This window comes from Scyliorhinus torazame, chromosome 10, assembly GCF_047496885.1.
Source record: "Scyliorhinus torazame isolate Kashiwa2021f chromosome 10, sScyTor2.1, whole genome shotgun sequence".
Classification (NCBI taxonomy): domain Eukaryota; kingdom Metazoa; phylum Chordata; class Chondrichthyes; order Carcharhiniformes; family Scyliorhinidae; genus Scyliorhinus; species Scyliorhinus torazame.
The window spans coordinates 42,284,185-42,300,093 of NC_092716.1; the positions used below are offsets into that span (position 1 = coordinate 42,284,185).

Here is a 15,909-nt window from a genome sequence, read left to right on the forward strand (position 1 = left end):
TTCCTGACAACAAATAGTTTGTTTAGCTTCTAAACTTGGTGTTCGCCTATCCTTGAGTTATTACACCCTTCAGGCTGATTGTATCTTCGCATTGCTTTCAAGTTATCTTCCGTCAGTATCCTGCTGCGTTTTACAGTTTCTGTCCATTATTACATCTGACTCCCGCGGTAGTCAATTCTGGAACACTACAGCAAAAAGGAGGCCATTCTGCCCCTGTGCGCAAGCCAACTCTTTGAAAGAGATAACCAATTGGTTCCACTATTCTTTCCACAGAGTTTTGTGATTCCTCCCTTTGAAAAAATATACTTCCAGAAATCCATTAAAATTATTCAGCTAGTGCGTCCCAGATCATCATAACTTGCTGTGTAAAATAATTTCCCTTTGTTTCCACTCTGGCTATTTTGCCAGTGTTCCTAAAGCTGTATCCCTGGCTACTTACTGACCCTTCTTCCAGTGGAAGCAATTTCTCTCTATTAACTCCAGCCAAACCCCTGATCACTTGTCACACCGTTAACTCTAAATACTTCCATTCACTTTAAATTCCACAGTTAATGCTAGGCAGACAGCGTTCGTCTTGGTTCATAGCAGGTTCAGTCTGCTTGCGGTTGTGCCTAAATGCTAAGAATTGGCTGCAGACAGAGACGGACTGTGATATTTTCTCCCTGTCAATCCACCGCATCATTCAGGATTTTGGATCTCCCCTCGATAGTAAACTTTATCATTCAGCCTCTCGATACTCCCTCAGGTCTTGTATAAATATTTTTAGATCTGACAGAACCTAGATCTCCCCCATTAAATGCAGCTTGATGGTTTCCAGGAAACTGAACTGTTTGAGAGCGCGTAAACAATTGCACATTTGTACCATAAATTTGCAGTCAAGATGTTTAGGGTACTCGGTGAATAATATTGGATTGGCCAACAAGTGGTCTTTTAGTATTTTGGGTGTGAGGAAAGTCAATTTTAAATGTGTTTTTCTCAGTTTTTCCAGTCTCCTCGGTTCCCTTCTCTCTGTCCCACATGCATTCGTCCGAGTGAGGAGACAGGGAATTGATTTCCAATCCCCTGCCAGTAGTGTTATTGAGCCAGATGCTGGAATTTGTGTGAATTACTCAGGGTAGGTTCAGTTAGCCAACATTTGATATTTTTCTTTCCCTTCTCTTTAAAGCCTGACTGTTTAATTGTTTCTAATCCCAGAGTGTTCAGCTCCCAAAACCATTTTGTTGCATCTAATGAGAGAGGTCTGGGATCTGTCCAACGCAAGAATATTAAATGAGCGAGACACGTGTCGAAATGGTGTCCCCTTGTGGCTGTGTGCTCAGTATCGTCAGCATTTCCCAGAAGTTAAAACAAACCCACGTATAAACAAGGAAACTTTTCTTCACATTTTGCAAAGATTTCTTATCCCTGTTTTGAAATTAAATGTCAACCCAAATATATATAGTGATAATGGGCAGTAACCCTCAAGCTCTCAGAGTAGTGTATCTGGGGAGTGGTGGGCAGCAGCGCTGGGGAGCCACCTCTGGAAGTTCCCGGATAAAGTTTGCACGGCAATTGTCTGGGAAATTCAAACTTCCAATGGACAATTGCCCTGCACCCAGGACCATCCGAAAATGTGATTCGGCCATGCCCCTACACACAGAATTCCCCCACTCCTTTTGACCTCCCATGGGACTCCTGTCACACACCATTACCATCCCCAGATGGTGCAGGATGGAGACTACGACTTGGAGATGGAGATTGCGACGACGATAATCTCTCCCTCTTTTGTAAGGGCCACAAAGAATCCAGCATGAGTTTTAAGGATACAAAGTAATAACATTTATTTACTATAACATATATACATAACAGTAGCAGTAACTTCCCTTGCTACATACTCCTTCCTCCTGGTTCCTGAACTGGCCAGCTTATTTATACTAGGAGTTTGCTAGTGGTTTCTCCGCCCCCCTCATTGGGGAAGCTCATACTCCCACAGGATTGTGGGATAGTCATTAGTCCCCAGCCAATGGTAAGCAGGCAGGTTATAACACCCTCAATGTCAACAAAACGAAGGAGATTATCATCGACTTTAGGAAGCGTAGTTGAGAACATGCCCCTGTCTACATCAATGGGAACAAAGTAGAAAGAGTCGAGAGCTTCAAGTTTTTAGGTGTACAGATCACCAACAGCCTGTCCTGGCCCCCCATGCCGACACTATAGTTAAGAAAGCCCACCAACAACTCTACTTTCTCAGAAGACTGAGGAAATTTGGCATATCAGCTACGACCCTCACCAACTTCTACAGATGCACCATAGAAAGCATTCTTTCTGGTTGTATCACAGCTTGCTCTACCCAAGACCGCAGGAAACTACAAAAGGTCGTGAATGTAGCCCAGTCCATCACACAAACCAGCCTCCCATCCATTGACTCTGTCTATAATTCCAGCTGCCTCAGAAAGACAGCCAGCATAATTAAGGACTCCAGCACCCCGGACATACTCTCTTCCACCTTCTTCCGTCAGGAAAAAGATACCAAAGTTTGAGGTCACGTACCAACCGACTCAAGAACAATTTCTTCCCTACTGCCATCAGACTTTTGAATGGACCTACCTCGTATTAAGTTGATCCTTTCTCTACACCTTGCTATAACTTTTACATTATATTCTGCAGACTCTCCTTTCTTCCTTCATGTACGGTATGCATTGTTTGTACAGCATGCAAGAAACAATACTTTTCGCTTTATACTAATACATGTGACAATAATAAATCAAATCAAATCAAAATCAAAGAATAAGTACACACAGATTTGAAATAATTTACTAAAAAACCAAATGTGAGAAAAAAACCTTTTCAGACAACAATTGGTTCAGGTCTGGAAGGCACTGCCTGGCATTATGGTGGAGGCAGGATCAATCAAGGCATTCAAGAGGACTTGGGATAGAATCGAAACAATGTGCAAGGGTACAGGGGAAAGACCGGAGAATGGCACTCAGTCATAATGTTCACTTGGAGAGCCGGTGCCAACACGATGGGCTAAATGGTCTCCTTTTATCCCGTGACAATTCTGTGAGTCAGGCATTGTCGTGAGTCAGACATTGTCGAACGATGTATGGCTCGGAGCCTATCACAGGGCAGGCTGTCATCATCCTCCATGCCCTGTGCCAGACCGGCTTACACCATCAACTGTTTGCCCCCATCCCGTTGTGCCGCAGGTGAATGTGTCGTGGAGGGGTCGTATGCATGCGGGTGATGTGGTGGTGTGGGAGGTGAGGGTGGTCGGTGGTGGGGAGGTGAGGGTGGTCAGTGGTGGGGGAGGTGCCGAACTCTGCTGTCTGTGCGCATGCACATCATTGCTGACCCCCACCGTGGTCGCCGAAATGTGTAGCTACCGGCGACACCCGTGCCTGCTGGCCCAGCCGGCGGTGCAGGGCACCCTCCTGTTGCTGTCCATCCCCCATGTCCCGTGCATCTGCTACCCCTCGCCATCCCCCTCATCTGGAGAAGAGTCCCCCTCATCCTGGCCGCCGTCCTCCTCCTCTAGCACATTGCCCCTCTGCTGGGCTTTGTTGTGCAGGATGCAGCAGACCATCCCCCCCATGTCCCGTGCATCTGCTACCCCTCGCCATCCCCTTCATCTGGAGAAGAGTCCCCCTCATCCTGGCCGCCGTCCTCCTCCTCTAGCACATTGCCCCTCTGCTGGGCTTTGTTGTGCAGGATGCAGCAGACCACGATGATGCTGCCGACCCTCTCCGACAGGTACTGGAGGGCCCCCCCAGAGCGGTCCAGGCACCTGAAGCGCATCTTCAGCAGCCCAAAGCACTTCTCGACCACACTCCTGGTTGCTGCATGGGCATCATTGTCGCGGCGCTCCGCGTCAGTTTGTGGCCTCCGGATAGGCGTCAAAAGCCATGACCGCAATGGATAACCCCTGTCGCCCAGCAACCAGCCCCGCAGGCGGGAGGGGGGGGGGGGCGTGTCCCTCTGTAATGAATGATATCTGTATACACATGTACCTTTAATGCGTAGGCCCCTTTGAGACCGGGTTTGGAACCCTGGGGAACTGTATATAAGGTTACGTTCAGTGGGCAGCGTGCAGTGAGCATACTTCTCGGCAACTGTCTGGTTCTCTGGCAATTAGAGCCTTTGAATTATTAATCTTCTCTCCCGAGTCATAATTGAGGGTATCTCAATTTAATAACCAGAATACATCATGAAGGACAGCGGTCTAAAGCCAGAGAAGCTCAATTAGGACGCTCGGTATCCGGAGGCCACTGAAATTTTTAAATACTGGCTCTGGTGTTTTGAGGCCTATCTGAATTCCTCAGAGACTGAAGTTGACGGACCTCGCAAGCTGAGCTTACTACACGCCCGGGTGGGCCACCGACTATCCTCCGTGATCGAGAAAGCTATGATGTACAAAACGGCGGTCGAAATGCTACAGAAGCGCTTCGTAAAGCCGATAAACGAGGTACACGCCAGACATTTGCTTTCGACATGCCGCCAGCGCTCCGGGGGAACGCTAGATGAATACTTGGAGAGACTCACCGCACTTGCCAGGACCTGCGACCATAAAGAGGTGACGGCAGAAGTCCACGTGAACTTACATATTCGTGATGCTTTCGAGTCCGGCATCCGATCCACGTGCATCCGGCAGCGGCTCCTAGAAGACGGAGCTAAGGACCTCCAAGTCACGGTAACGCTCGCCTCTTCTCTGGAAGCGGCCCACCATAACCTCCGCACGTACTCCGCGGACCTTGCGAACCCCTCTCGATCCCCCCCAGACTCGGCCACGCTACAGGCCTGCGCCGCGCGGCGACCCGCTCACACCGGGAACTCCCCATGCTATTTCTGTGGGCAAGGACAGCACTCATGCCAGCGTTGCCCGGCCCGCTCTGCTATCTGCAACGAATGCGGAAAGAAGGGGCACTTCACAAAGGTCTGCCTAGCTGGGTCCAAAGGCCAGAAACAAAAGTCTCATCAGGCCCAGAAATCAAACTCCCGGGACCACAGGCCCCGCAACGTGGCCGCGCGGCGGCCGGACACGCTTACTTCCGACGCGTCATCGGCCTCGTGTGAGTCATGGGGGCAGCCATCTTGGCGGTGGCCATCTTCAAAACCCAACACGTGCGACCGACGGCGGCGGCCATTTTGCGAGTCCGATTCAACTGAGGACTCTGACTGCCCGCAACTAGGAGCGATCACGCTCGATCAATCTCGGCCGAAGCACCTGCGAAACTCAATGATGGAGGTTCAAATCAACGGCCACGACGCCCCCTGCCTTTTTGACTCCGGGAGCACGGAGAGTTTTGTCTATCCAGACACGGTAAGACGCTGCTCCCTTTGCACCTATCCCGCCTCCCAAACTATCGCCCTCGCATCTGGGTCCAAATCACGGGGTACTGTGTCGCTAACCTCTCTATTCAAGGCGCCAAATACACCCGTTTTAAACTTTATTTCCTCCCTCACCTCTGCACCCCCCTGCTGCTCGGTCTGGATTTTCAGTGCAGCCACCGAAGCCTGACACTGATGTTCGGCGGACCCCTGCCCCCGCTCACGGTATGTAGCCTGGCGACACTCAAAGTTGCACCACCACCCCTCTTCGCGAACCATCGCTACCAGGAGTCGGCGGTACAGTGCCCAAGACATGACTTTCATCAAGTCAGAGGTTCAGCGGCTGCTAAAAGAAGGGGTCATAGAAAGGGGACAACTGCCCCCGACTATGTCTGAAGCAACGATATCGCTTCTCTTAAAGAAGGAAAAGGACCCGCTACAATGCGCGTCCTATAGACCTATTTCCCTCCTAAATGTAGATGCCAAGATCCTGGCCAAGGTAATGGCAATGAGAATAGAGGAATGTGTCCCGGGGGTGGTCCACGAGGACCAAACTAGGTTTGTGAAGGGGAGACAGCTGAACACGAATATACGGAGGCTGTTAGGGGTAATGAAGATGCCCCCACCAGAGGGGGAAACGGAGATAGTAGTGGCGATGGATGCCGAGAAAGCATTTGATAGAGTGGAGTGGGATTATTTGTGGGAGGTGTTGAGGAGATTTGGTTTTGGAGAGGGGCATGTTAGATGGGTGCAGCTGTTGTATAGGGCCCCGATGGTGAGCGTGGTCACGAATGGACGGGGATCTGCATATTTTTGGCTCCATAGAGGGACAAGTCAGGGATGCCCCCTGTCCCCATTATTGTTTGCACTGGCGATTGAGCCCCTGGCGATAGCGTTGAGGGGTTCCAAGAAGTGGAGGGGAGTACTTAGAGGAGGAGAAGTACACCGGGTATCTTTGTATGCGGACGATTTGTTACTATATGTGGCAGACCCGGCGGAGGGGATGCCAGAAATAATGCGGATACTTGGGGAGTTTGGGGATTTTTCAGGGTATAAATTGAACATGGGGAAAAGTGAGTTGTTTGTGGTGCATCCAGGGGAGCAGAGTAGAGAAATAGAGGACCTACCGTTGAGGAAGGTAACAAGGGACTTTAGTTACCTGGGGATCCAGATAGCCAAGAATTGCATAGGTTAAATTTAACGCGGTTGGTGGAACAAATGGAGGAGGATTTCAAGAGATGGGATATGGTATCCCTGTCACTGGCAGGGAGGGTGCAGGCGGTTAAGATGGTGGTCCTCCCGAGATTCCTCTTTGTGTTTCAGTGCCTCCTGGTGGTGATCACGAAGGCTTTTTTTAAAAGGATTGAAAAGAGCATCATGGGTTTTGTGTGGGCCGGGAAGACCCCGAGAGTGAGGAAGGGATTCTTACAGCGTAGCAGGGATAGGGGGGGGGCTGGCACTACCGAGCCTAAGTGAGTATTATTGGGCCGCTAATATTTCAATGGTGAGTAAGTGGATGGGAGAGGAGGAGGGAGCGGCGTGGAAGAGATTAGAGAGGGCGTCCTGTAGGGGGACTAGCCTACAGGCTATGGTGACAGCCCCATTGCCGTTCTCACCGAGGAACTACACCACAAGCCCGGTGGTGGTGGCTACACTGAAGATTTGGGGACAGTGGAGACGGCATAGGGGAAAGACTGGAGCCTTGGGGGGGGGTCCCCGATAAGAAACAACCATAGGTTTGCCCCGGGGGGAATGGATGGGGGATATGGAATGTGGCAAAGAGCAGGAATAACGCAACTGAAAGATCTGTTTGTGGATGGGAAGTTCGCGAGTCTGGGAGCACTGACCGAGAAATATGGGTTGCCCCAAGGGAATGCATTCAGGTATATGCAACTGAGGGCTTTTGCGAGGCAACAGGTGAGGGAATTCCCGCAGCTCCCGACACAAGAGGTGCAGGACAGAGTGATCTCAAAGACATGGGTGGGGGATGGTAAGGTGTCAGATATATATAGGGAAATGAGGGACGAAGGGGAGACTATGGTAGATGAACTAAAAGGGAAATGGGAAGAAGAGCTGGGGGAGGAGATCGAGGAGGGGCTGTGGGCAGATGCCCTAAGCAGGGTAAACTCGTCGTCCTCGTGTGCCAGGCTAAGCCTGATTCAGTTTAAGGTATTACACAGGGCGCATATGACTGGAGCACGGCTCAGTAAATTTTTGGGGGTGGAGGATAGGTGTGCGAGGTGCTCGAGAAGCCCAGCGAATCATACCCATATCGTTCATGAGCGATGAGCTGCGTCGATATCTGCTCAACAAGGGCATCGCCTCGAGCAGAACAACCAGCTATAACCCGCAGAGAAACGGGCAGGTGGAGAGGGAGAATGCGACAGTTTGGAAGGCTGTCCTTCTAGCCCTACGGTCAAGAAGTCTCCCAATCACCCGCTGGCAGGAGGTCCTACCCGATGCCCTACACTCCATTAGGTCGCTCCTCTGTACGGCCACGAACGAGACCCCTCACAACCGTTTGTTTGTCTTCCCCAGAAGTCCACCTCTGGGGTCTCGCTTCCACGTTGGCTGACGACTCCAGGACCAGTTCTACTCCGGAGGCACGTGAGGAGCCATAAGACAGACCCTCTAGTCGAGAGGGTCCAACTACTACACGCAAACTCTCAATACGCCTACGTCGAGCACCCTGACGGCAGGCAGGACACCGTTTCCCCCCCCCCCCCATAGCGCCCTCCAGCCGGCGCTGGCACCAATCACCCTAGTCACCCCGAATACCCCCCCTTCTCCAACGCGGGCAAAGGCTCAGACAACCGTGCTCCCGGATATACCACCCCCGAGGATGACCGTATCCACCGCACCAGCTAAGAAGGCCGACACGGACTATCAGACCACCCAAAAGACTGAACATATAATTCCACTTCACCCCCAATGGACTGCGTTTTTTTAAACGGGGTGAATGTGATGAATGATATCTGTATACACATGTACCTTTAGGCCCCTTTAAGACCAGGTTTGGAACCCTGGGGGACTCCCCCCCCCCCCCCCCCCCGGCTCCCCCCCCCAGGTTTCGTTCAGTGGGCAGCTTGCAGTGAGCACACTTCTCGGCAGCTGTCTGGTGCCCTGGTAAATAAAGCCTTTGAATTATCAATCTTCTCTCCTGAGTCGTAATTGAGGGTATCTCACCCTCAAACATGGCAGGGATGAACGATTGGGAGAGCATAAAGGAGTCATGCACATTGCCAGGATACCTGGCGCAGACATGCAGGGTCGTCATCCTGTGGTCACAGACCACCTGCACGTTCATTGAATATGTACCCTTCCTGTTCAGGCACATGGTCCTTTCCTCTGAGGTGGGCCGCATGGCGATGTGCACTCCATCGATCGCCCCCTGCACCATGAGTATCCGGGCAACAGCGGCAAAACCCGCTGTGCGGGCATCCTGGTGGGCACGGTCCACAGGGAACTGTATGTACCGGTCCGCGATGTCGTACCGCGCGTCGGTGACGGCCCAGATGCACCTGTGCACCGATGGCTGGGAGATGCCAGACAGGTCCCCACTCGGTGACTGGAACAACCCTGTTGCGAAGAGGTTGAGGGCGACCGTCACCTTGACAGCCATCAGGATGGCATGTCCATGTCCACCCCCGGTCTCACATGGTGCCAGGTGTACCATCAGGTGGCAGATGTGGGCGACGGTCTCCCGGCTCATCCGGACTCTCGTCCTGCACGCCCTGTCCGGGAGGTCCTCGAAGGACATGCGGGGCCGGTACGCACGGTGTCGCATCGGACACCTCCGTGGCCGTGGCACACCCTCCTCCTCCTCCTCCCTCTCGGCATCCCTGTGCTGTGGCTTCCGCTCGGCGTGGTGCTCCTCCTGGGCCTCTTGGGCGTGCGGCACTGAAGCCTGGGCGGCTTGTATGTGCCCCACTGCAGCCCGCTGCTCTACAACAGGCTCCAACACCTTCCTGTCACGCCCGTGCTCCAGCTTCCACTGGGCCTCATGCAGGGCAGCAGCCCTGCCACGGCGGCCAACAATGGGTGGGAGTAGACAGGCTTTCAGCATTGGTATACACCCTCCACAACCAGGTGCCATGGTCTACATGGCCGGCCTGGTTGCCAGCACATGCCCCACCCCTGCTCCCTCGGTGCCCTGAGACCTGTCGGCCGTTCCCTCTGCCAGGGCCACCGACTGGTGGCAGTGCCCGCACCGGGGCGCTCCCATGTGTGCCGCCCTGGACATACCCGCTGGTGGGTGCCGCCAGTTTGGTGGGGGGGGATGTGGGTGTCTGGCACACGTCAGGACGGCCAGGCCGCCTGCGCCGCGAAGCGAACGGGTTGGGTGGACAGCCGCGTGTCCACCGTGCGTCATGGGGTTTGGCCTTTGGATCCGCCCTGCCATGGCCGGCCGTAGCCGCCCGCAGCCTTTGTCACCCCCACCGCTCCTTCCCCACCCCCACCGCTCCTTCCCCACCCCCCACCCATGGATGTGTGCCCCCCCCCTCCAAAACCCCCAGATGTATGGCAGCCCCCTCTCAAACACTCCCGGATGTGTGGCCCCCCTCACCACCACCCCCGGATGTGTGGGCCCCCTCCCCCACCCCACATGTATGGGCCCCCTCCCCCAACACCCCTGGATGTGTGCCCCCCCCTCCACCCCCGGAGGTGTGGGCCCCACCTCGCCCCCCACCCCCGGCAGCCTCCCCCACACTGACCACAGACATGGCAGTGCCGCTCCCCCTCCCGGGCTCCCCACCCCAAACGCCGTCAACCCCCCCCCCCCCCCCCCCCCCCCCCAGGAGCCCGCTCCACGCCGTCACCCACCTCCTCCCGCAGCATCAGCCAGCTTTATACCGTGTTAGAACGACGCCGGCCCGGAGAATCCCTGCTCCGGTGGAGAATCGCCGCTGCGACCGTTTTCGCCGATTCTCCAAGCGGCCGGGCGCCATGTGCGAGCGCCCATTTTGCCACGCATCGGAGAATGGCGTCCCGGCGTCGGAGCGGCTGCGCGCGGGAGATCGGAGAATTCCGCCCATTTTCTCATCGCTGTAACTTGTGCATCAGCCTAGATGTGTTCAAGTTCCAGAGAGGGCCTTGAACCTGTGAACTTCAGACTTGGGTGAGGATGTTTGATTGGCAGGTGCCTGAAAATTTCCATGGCAAGGCAGAAGAAAATAGCATGAGATGGTTTTCTATTTAAAGTAACTTTATGTGTGGTAGTATGTGCTAATGCTTTTATATTGGTAACGTCTTACCTTCTGTTGTTTAAATTATGTTACATTGTTTATTCATTGTTTAGGATTTGGATTTGTTTATTGTCATGTGTACCGAGATACAGTGAAAAGTATTGTTCTGCGTGCAGCTCGGGCAGATCATTCAAGCATGAAAAGAAAATACATAGGGCAAACATAAAATACACAATGTACATAAAATACACAATGTTCCGAAAATACACAATGTAAATACATCGTCACAGGCATCGGGTGAAGCATACATGAGTGTAGTACTACTCAGTAGAGAAGATGTGTGGAGAGATCAGATCAGTCCATTAGGGGGTCATTTAGGAGTCTGGCAACAGTGGGGAAGAAGCTGTTTTTGAGTCTGGTCGTGCATGTTCTCAGACTTTTGTATCTCCTGCCCGATGGAAGAAGTTGGAAGAGTGAATAAGCCGAGTGGGCTTTCCCCAGGCAGCGGGAGGTGTGGACAGATTCAATGGATGGGAGGCAGGTTTGTGTGATGGACTGGGCTGTGGTCACGACTCTCTGTAGTTTCTTAGTCTTGGGCCGAGCAGTTGCCATACCAGGCTGTGATGCAGCCAGATATAGGATGCTTTCCAAAGTGCATCTGTAAAAACTGGTAAGAGTCAGTGTGTCTTTGACGGGCATTATTGAGACTGTTTCATCGTTCTTTTCTATTACAGATGATTTTCTATTGCTGATGTGTGTATCCCACCAATGGCAGGTATTTATTGATGAGAGGAAGGAGGAGGTCAGTTCCATAGGTGGAGCAAATACAGATGATCTTGATCCCATGGCTGGCAAGGACTTGAATCCCGTGCCAAACTATATATACTGTAGGTAAGTTTGAAAGAGGTTGCTCTACACTTGAAACTGACTTTGGATTTCATGTGATTACAGATTTTATAGATGTACGAAACTGGTGTTGTTATTGAAATTTTTACAATGGTGAAATAATGCTGATGAAAAATTTTATACTGAGATATTTTCAATGTGTGATTTTTTTCTAGTCACTTACTTTGGTTAGCACATGGAAAAATGTCAACCTTTAAGAAGGAAGATATAAACTAAACATTGCGCATTTCTATGATTTTAGAAGAAGTTTTGTTCTTCTGAGGGGATATGGATTGATGATCAGCCTTGTAGAACAAAATGATCATTGGTGACCAAATATTTCTCCACCAGATTGATTTAAAACAATACTAAAACTGTTCTTAATATTGCTAGTGCTCATGGCAGTGCAATCAGAAATTATATACCGTATGGAGGCTAGCTAACATAGAATTCTTTCTGTTCTGCAGATGTTACCTGGACATGATAAAAGTTGCTGTCTTTCGGTACCTCTTCTGGCTCGTGGCGGCAGTTATTTTTGCCACCGGCTCCGCTCGAATAAGTGTGTTTGGTCTTGGCTACCTGCTTGCCTCGTTCTATTTACTTCTGTTTGGCAGAAGACTCCTACTGAAGCCAGCAACAAGTCGGCTGAACTTTTGGGATTGCCTGATTATGTACAATGTCACAGTCATTATTGCGAAGAATATGCTCTCAGTGAGTCTTTCCATTATCAAAACATCAAGAATATTCAGGGAGTAAATATTCCAATAAATAAAGAGCAGTGCAGGATTAACTGCTTTTAAAAATGTTGTTAGTGAGTTTCTTGATTTGGAATGCTCACTGCTGACTCTTTTGTCTAGAAATCTAGACTTTAAAAAAATGTACTGCCGTTCATTTTGCAATGGGAAATAAATAGTGGTACTTAAGAATATTTCTTCAATTCATTCTTCCTCTCCTGTGACCAAATTGTAAATGGGAAAGTTTGTGGGCAAGGCCTATGAAAAAACTGCTTTGAAATTTGGCAATAGGAAGTGCAGAAACAAAAGCATCGGGTGGCTGTCCGTTGTGCGGGATTACAGATGCAAAACCTTGTAGCACTGACGTGTACCTACATTCAAACTTTAATGGAAGCTCTTCTGATTATGCAGCACTCCTAAACAATATGCCCTGCCTGATGTGGCATCACAGTTAAATATTTAATGAAAGCTAATTCAAAAACTGACTAGATTAGCTGAAACTTAAATGCCGTCTGAGTAAAGCAAAATTTAGGCCATGTGACTTATATAGGTCTGAACATTACAAACATGTTATTGCAACAAAGTTTGTTAATTATGGACTTTCATTTTATGCTGTAACGCTCGGCAGCCCCATTTTGGGGTATCTACAAGTATCTTTTAACATAGAAGACTGTTTAGCCACAGTTGAATGGGAACCAAAGCATGGAGGGAGCAATTTGCACCTTCACAATCAAGGCACCAAACTGGCTGGATAGATTAATGAAATCATAAGACATTATAGATCTGCCTGTTTACAAAACATTAATTCTGAAGAAGGGCCTGAAACAACAGCCCAGATTTTCGGGGGTGGGAGCTGATGTTGATGATGAACTATCCATGTTCGTCCTGATCATCCCTCTGGAACTGACCGCAGCTTCAGGATATCGGGCGTAAGCAGGCCAGAGTGGAAATTGAGAAGGTGTAAACTGTCACTCAGTGTCCTGACACAGACTGCATTGTGTCTCCCCTCAGAGCCAGCAAGCATTAAAGTCCGTGAGAATTTCAACTTCAATGTCACAATTGGAAAGCTCATTAAAAAAATACCTTGTTCAATCAGGTATAGCTAGGTTTCTGATGGCGATATGATTAATAAAATTTGATGGACAATGAACTGCCCCTGAATAAATAATTTTTTATTTGTGGACTGTTGATTAGTTGATCGGTTTTTAAACTAATTTTTAAAATCTGGATGGTTATCTGGAATCGTGTATGGACAGAAGGAAATTGCTCAACTTTTAATCAGCATTCGGCCACCACTAGTACAAAACTCGTGATAAGAGATTGACTGGTCACTTTGCATTTTTGCTCGATTCTCTTCTCCAATAGAAATGGAAATCACATGGAAAGAACAAGAGAATGCTGATTCAGTCAGCGCGCATTTGCACTAACACTCGTACTCTGCTGACTCGAGAAAATACTTGCACTTCTTTTCGGTTTCACATGATACATGTAAATTCCTACCAGACGAAGAGAGAGTCTCCTGCACGAGACAGATGATTCCCTTGCTAGATAAGCTGGCAACCTTTTGAGCACCGTTTGTCCCAGTTTAAGCTGAAACCAATGCTTATTTAGGTGTAACAATTTGACTTCATCTCTCAAAGGATTCTTTTTTTTCAAATTGAAAGGCTTAACATCTACTTCAACATGGAATGGAGGATAGCTAAAATCAAATGGAAAAGCACAACCTTTTACCCCATCCTTCACTTTTTGCCCCATCTTCAATGTCCAAAAATAGATCTGGCACTTCTGAAAGCTTCTACTTTCCTGAATGATGCTGCCACAACCTCTTTGCCAATGTATAGAAATGTGCATTGAACTAGATATTTGGGTACATTTCTGGACAAGTGTATAAAATGTTTTGAAAACATTTGTTTACTCCAACTAACTTTAGTGACAGATTGAATTAGAATGCCTTGGAGAGGTGGTTGCCTGATTAGCTTTCATACAAATAAGAACGCATGGTAGCTCTACAATTGTAATCTGGGTGTAGTTTTTGTTTAAACATCTGGGAGTGGATTGTTTTTGTAAATTGAAAATCTTTCTCACTAATGGGGTCTGAGAATAATATTGTTATCTCGGGTGCAATTATTGTGGAAATTATAAACCAGGGTTATATCAAAGTAGATTTCCTATATTTTTAAATTAATGTAATCACGCTTTCATTGCTTTTGTCTCCAGCTCCTGGCTTGTGTTTTCTTGAAGCAACTCCAAAGTAATTTCTGCTGGATGATTCAACTATTCAGCTTGCACTGTACTATCAAAGGCTACTATGATGGTAAGAGCTTGTTTCTCTTCAACACTGTTATCAGTTTGTTTGTGGATTGAAACGATGCACTGAGGTGTAACTTTGCCTTGGTACAAAACTAGTGACAGCAATTGACTGATCATCTTGCACTTCGCTTGATTCTCTTCTCCAATAAAAATGGTAATCGGATGGAAAGAATAAGAGAATGTTGATTCTGCAGTGATCCTTTTGCGACGCTAACACCCATACTCTGCTGACTCGGGAATATACTTTATTTCTTTTGGATTTCACCTGGTACATGTAATGAAAATAAATATTAGATTGCACGGCAATAAAAGCAAAATACTACATACGCTGGAAATCTGAAATAAAAACAGAAAATGCTGGATAAACTCAGCAGGTCTGGCAGCTCTTGTGGGGAGAGAAACAAAGATAACAAAGATCCTTCGAAACAGCCGAAGAGGGGTAGAAATGTAATTGGTATATAGTTGGAGAGTGGGGATAGGTTGGAGCTGAGGGGAGATGTCACGGACATAAGACAACGAGGGTGTTAATGGTGGCATAAAAGACTGAAGAAGTGCTAATAGGGGCATAAAGGTAATTTAGTAGAAGGTGTTCATCGGAGAACAATGTCAGTGCTCATAGAACATAGAATTTACAGAGCAGAAGGAGGCCATTCGGCCCATCGAGTCTGCACCGGCTCTTGGAAAGAGCACCCTACCCAAGGTCAACACCTCCACCCTATCCCCATAACCCAGTAACCCCACCCAACACTAAGGGCAATTTTGGACACTAAGGGCAATTTATCATGGCCAATCCACCTAACCTGCACATCTTTGGACTGTGGGAGGAAACCGGAGCACCCGGAGGAAACCCACGCACACACGGGGAGGATGTGCAGACTCCGCACAGACAGTGACCCAAGCCAGAATCGAACCTGGGACCCTGGCGCTGTGAAGCAATTATGCTATCCACAAGGCTACCGTGCTGCCCCTTTTTTTAAAAATGAACCACCCACACTTAGAACATAGAACATGAAACAATGGAAACAAAACGGAAAAACAAGGGGCAGATGGCTCTACAGCGGAGAGAGGTTGGGGTTACATTGGGGCAAACCAAGCAGACTGAAAAACAAGAAGGCGGGTTAAGTTGGAGGACCTGCTGAGCTTGTCCAGGCTTTTCTGTTTTTATCTCTGATTTCACTTTGTTTGAGGTCGGTAGATTAGCTTTGTTCGGCCCAAGAAATTCCAACGGGGCAGTTAAAGCCAATAGCAACAATCCCGTCAGGTGGATGCAGAACACGAATGACTGCAGTTGAAGCAAAGTTCATATTCCAGATTACCGTCCTTAAATAACAAGAAATATAGACACAGATGGCACGGGGAGTAAGATTAATGAACAAAGAACAATACAGCACAGGAACAGGCCCTTCGGCCCTCCAAGCCTGCGTCGACCATGGTACCTGCCTAAACTAAAACCGTATGCACTTACGGAGTCCGTATCCTTCCATTCC

The 15,909-nt window shown here is 49.2% G+C and overlaps 1 protein-coding gene across 4 annotated transcripts in view; it reads left to right on the forward strand.

Annotated features, from left to right (window-relative positions):
• Positions 1–15,909, forward strand: part of piezo1 (piezo type mechanosensitive ion channel component 1 (Er blood group)) — a 423,492-nt gene that overhangs the window by 264,893 nt on the left and 142,690 nt on the right. For all 4 annotated transcript variants that reach the window (XM_072518003.1, XM_072518005.1, XM_072518006.1 and 1 more), the window contains exons 25-27: positions 11,228–11,384; positions 11,846–12,089; positions 14,330–14,426. In XM_072518003.1, the coding sequence (XP_072374104.1) occupies positions 11,228–11,384; positions 11,846–12,089; positions 14,330–14,426 (498 nt within the window). The remainder of the gene's footprint in view (positions 1–11,227; positions 11,385–11,845; positions 12,090–14,329; positions 14,427–15,909) is intronic.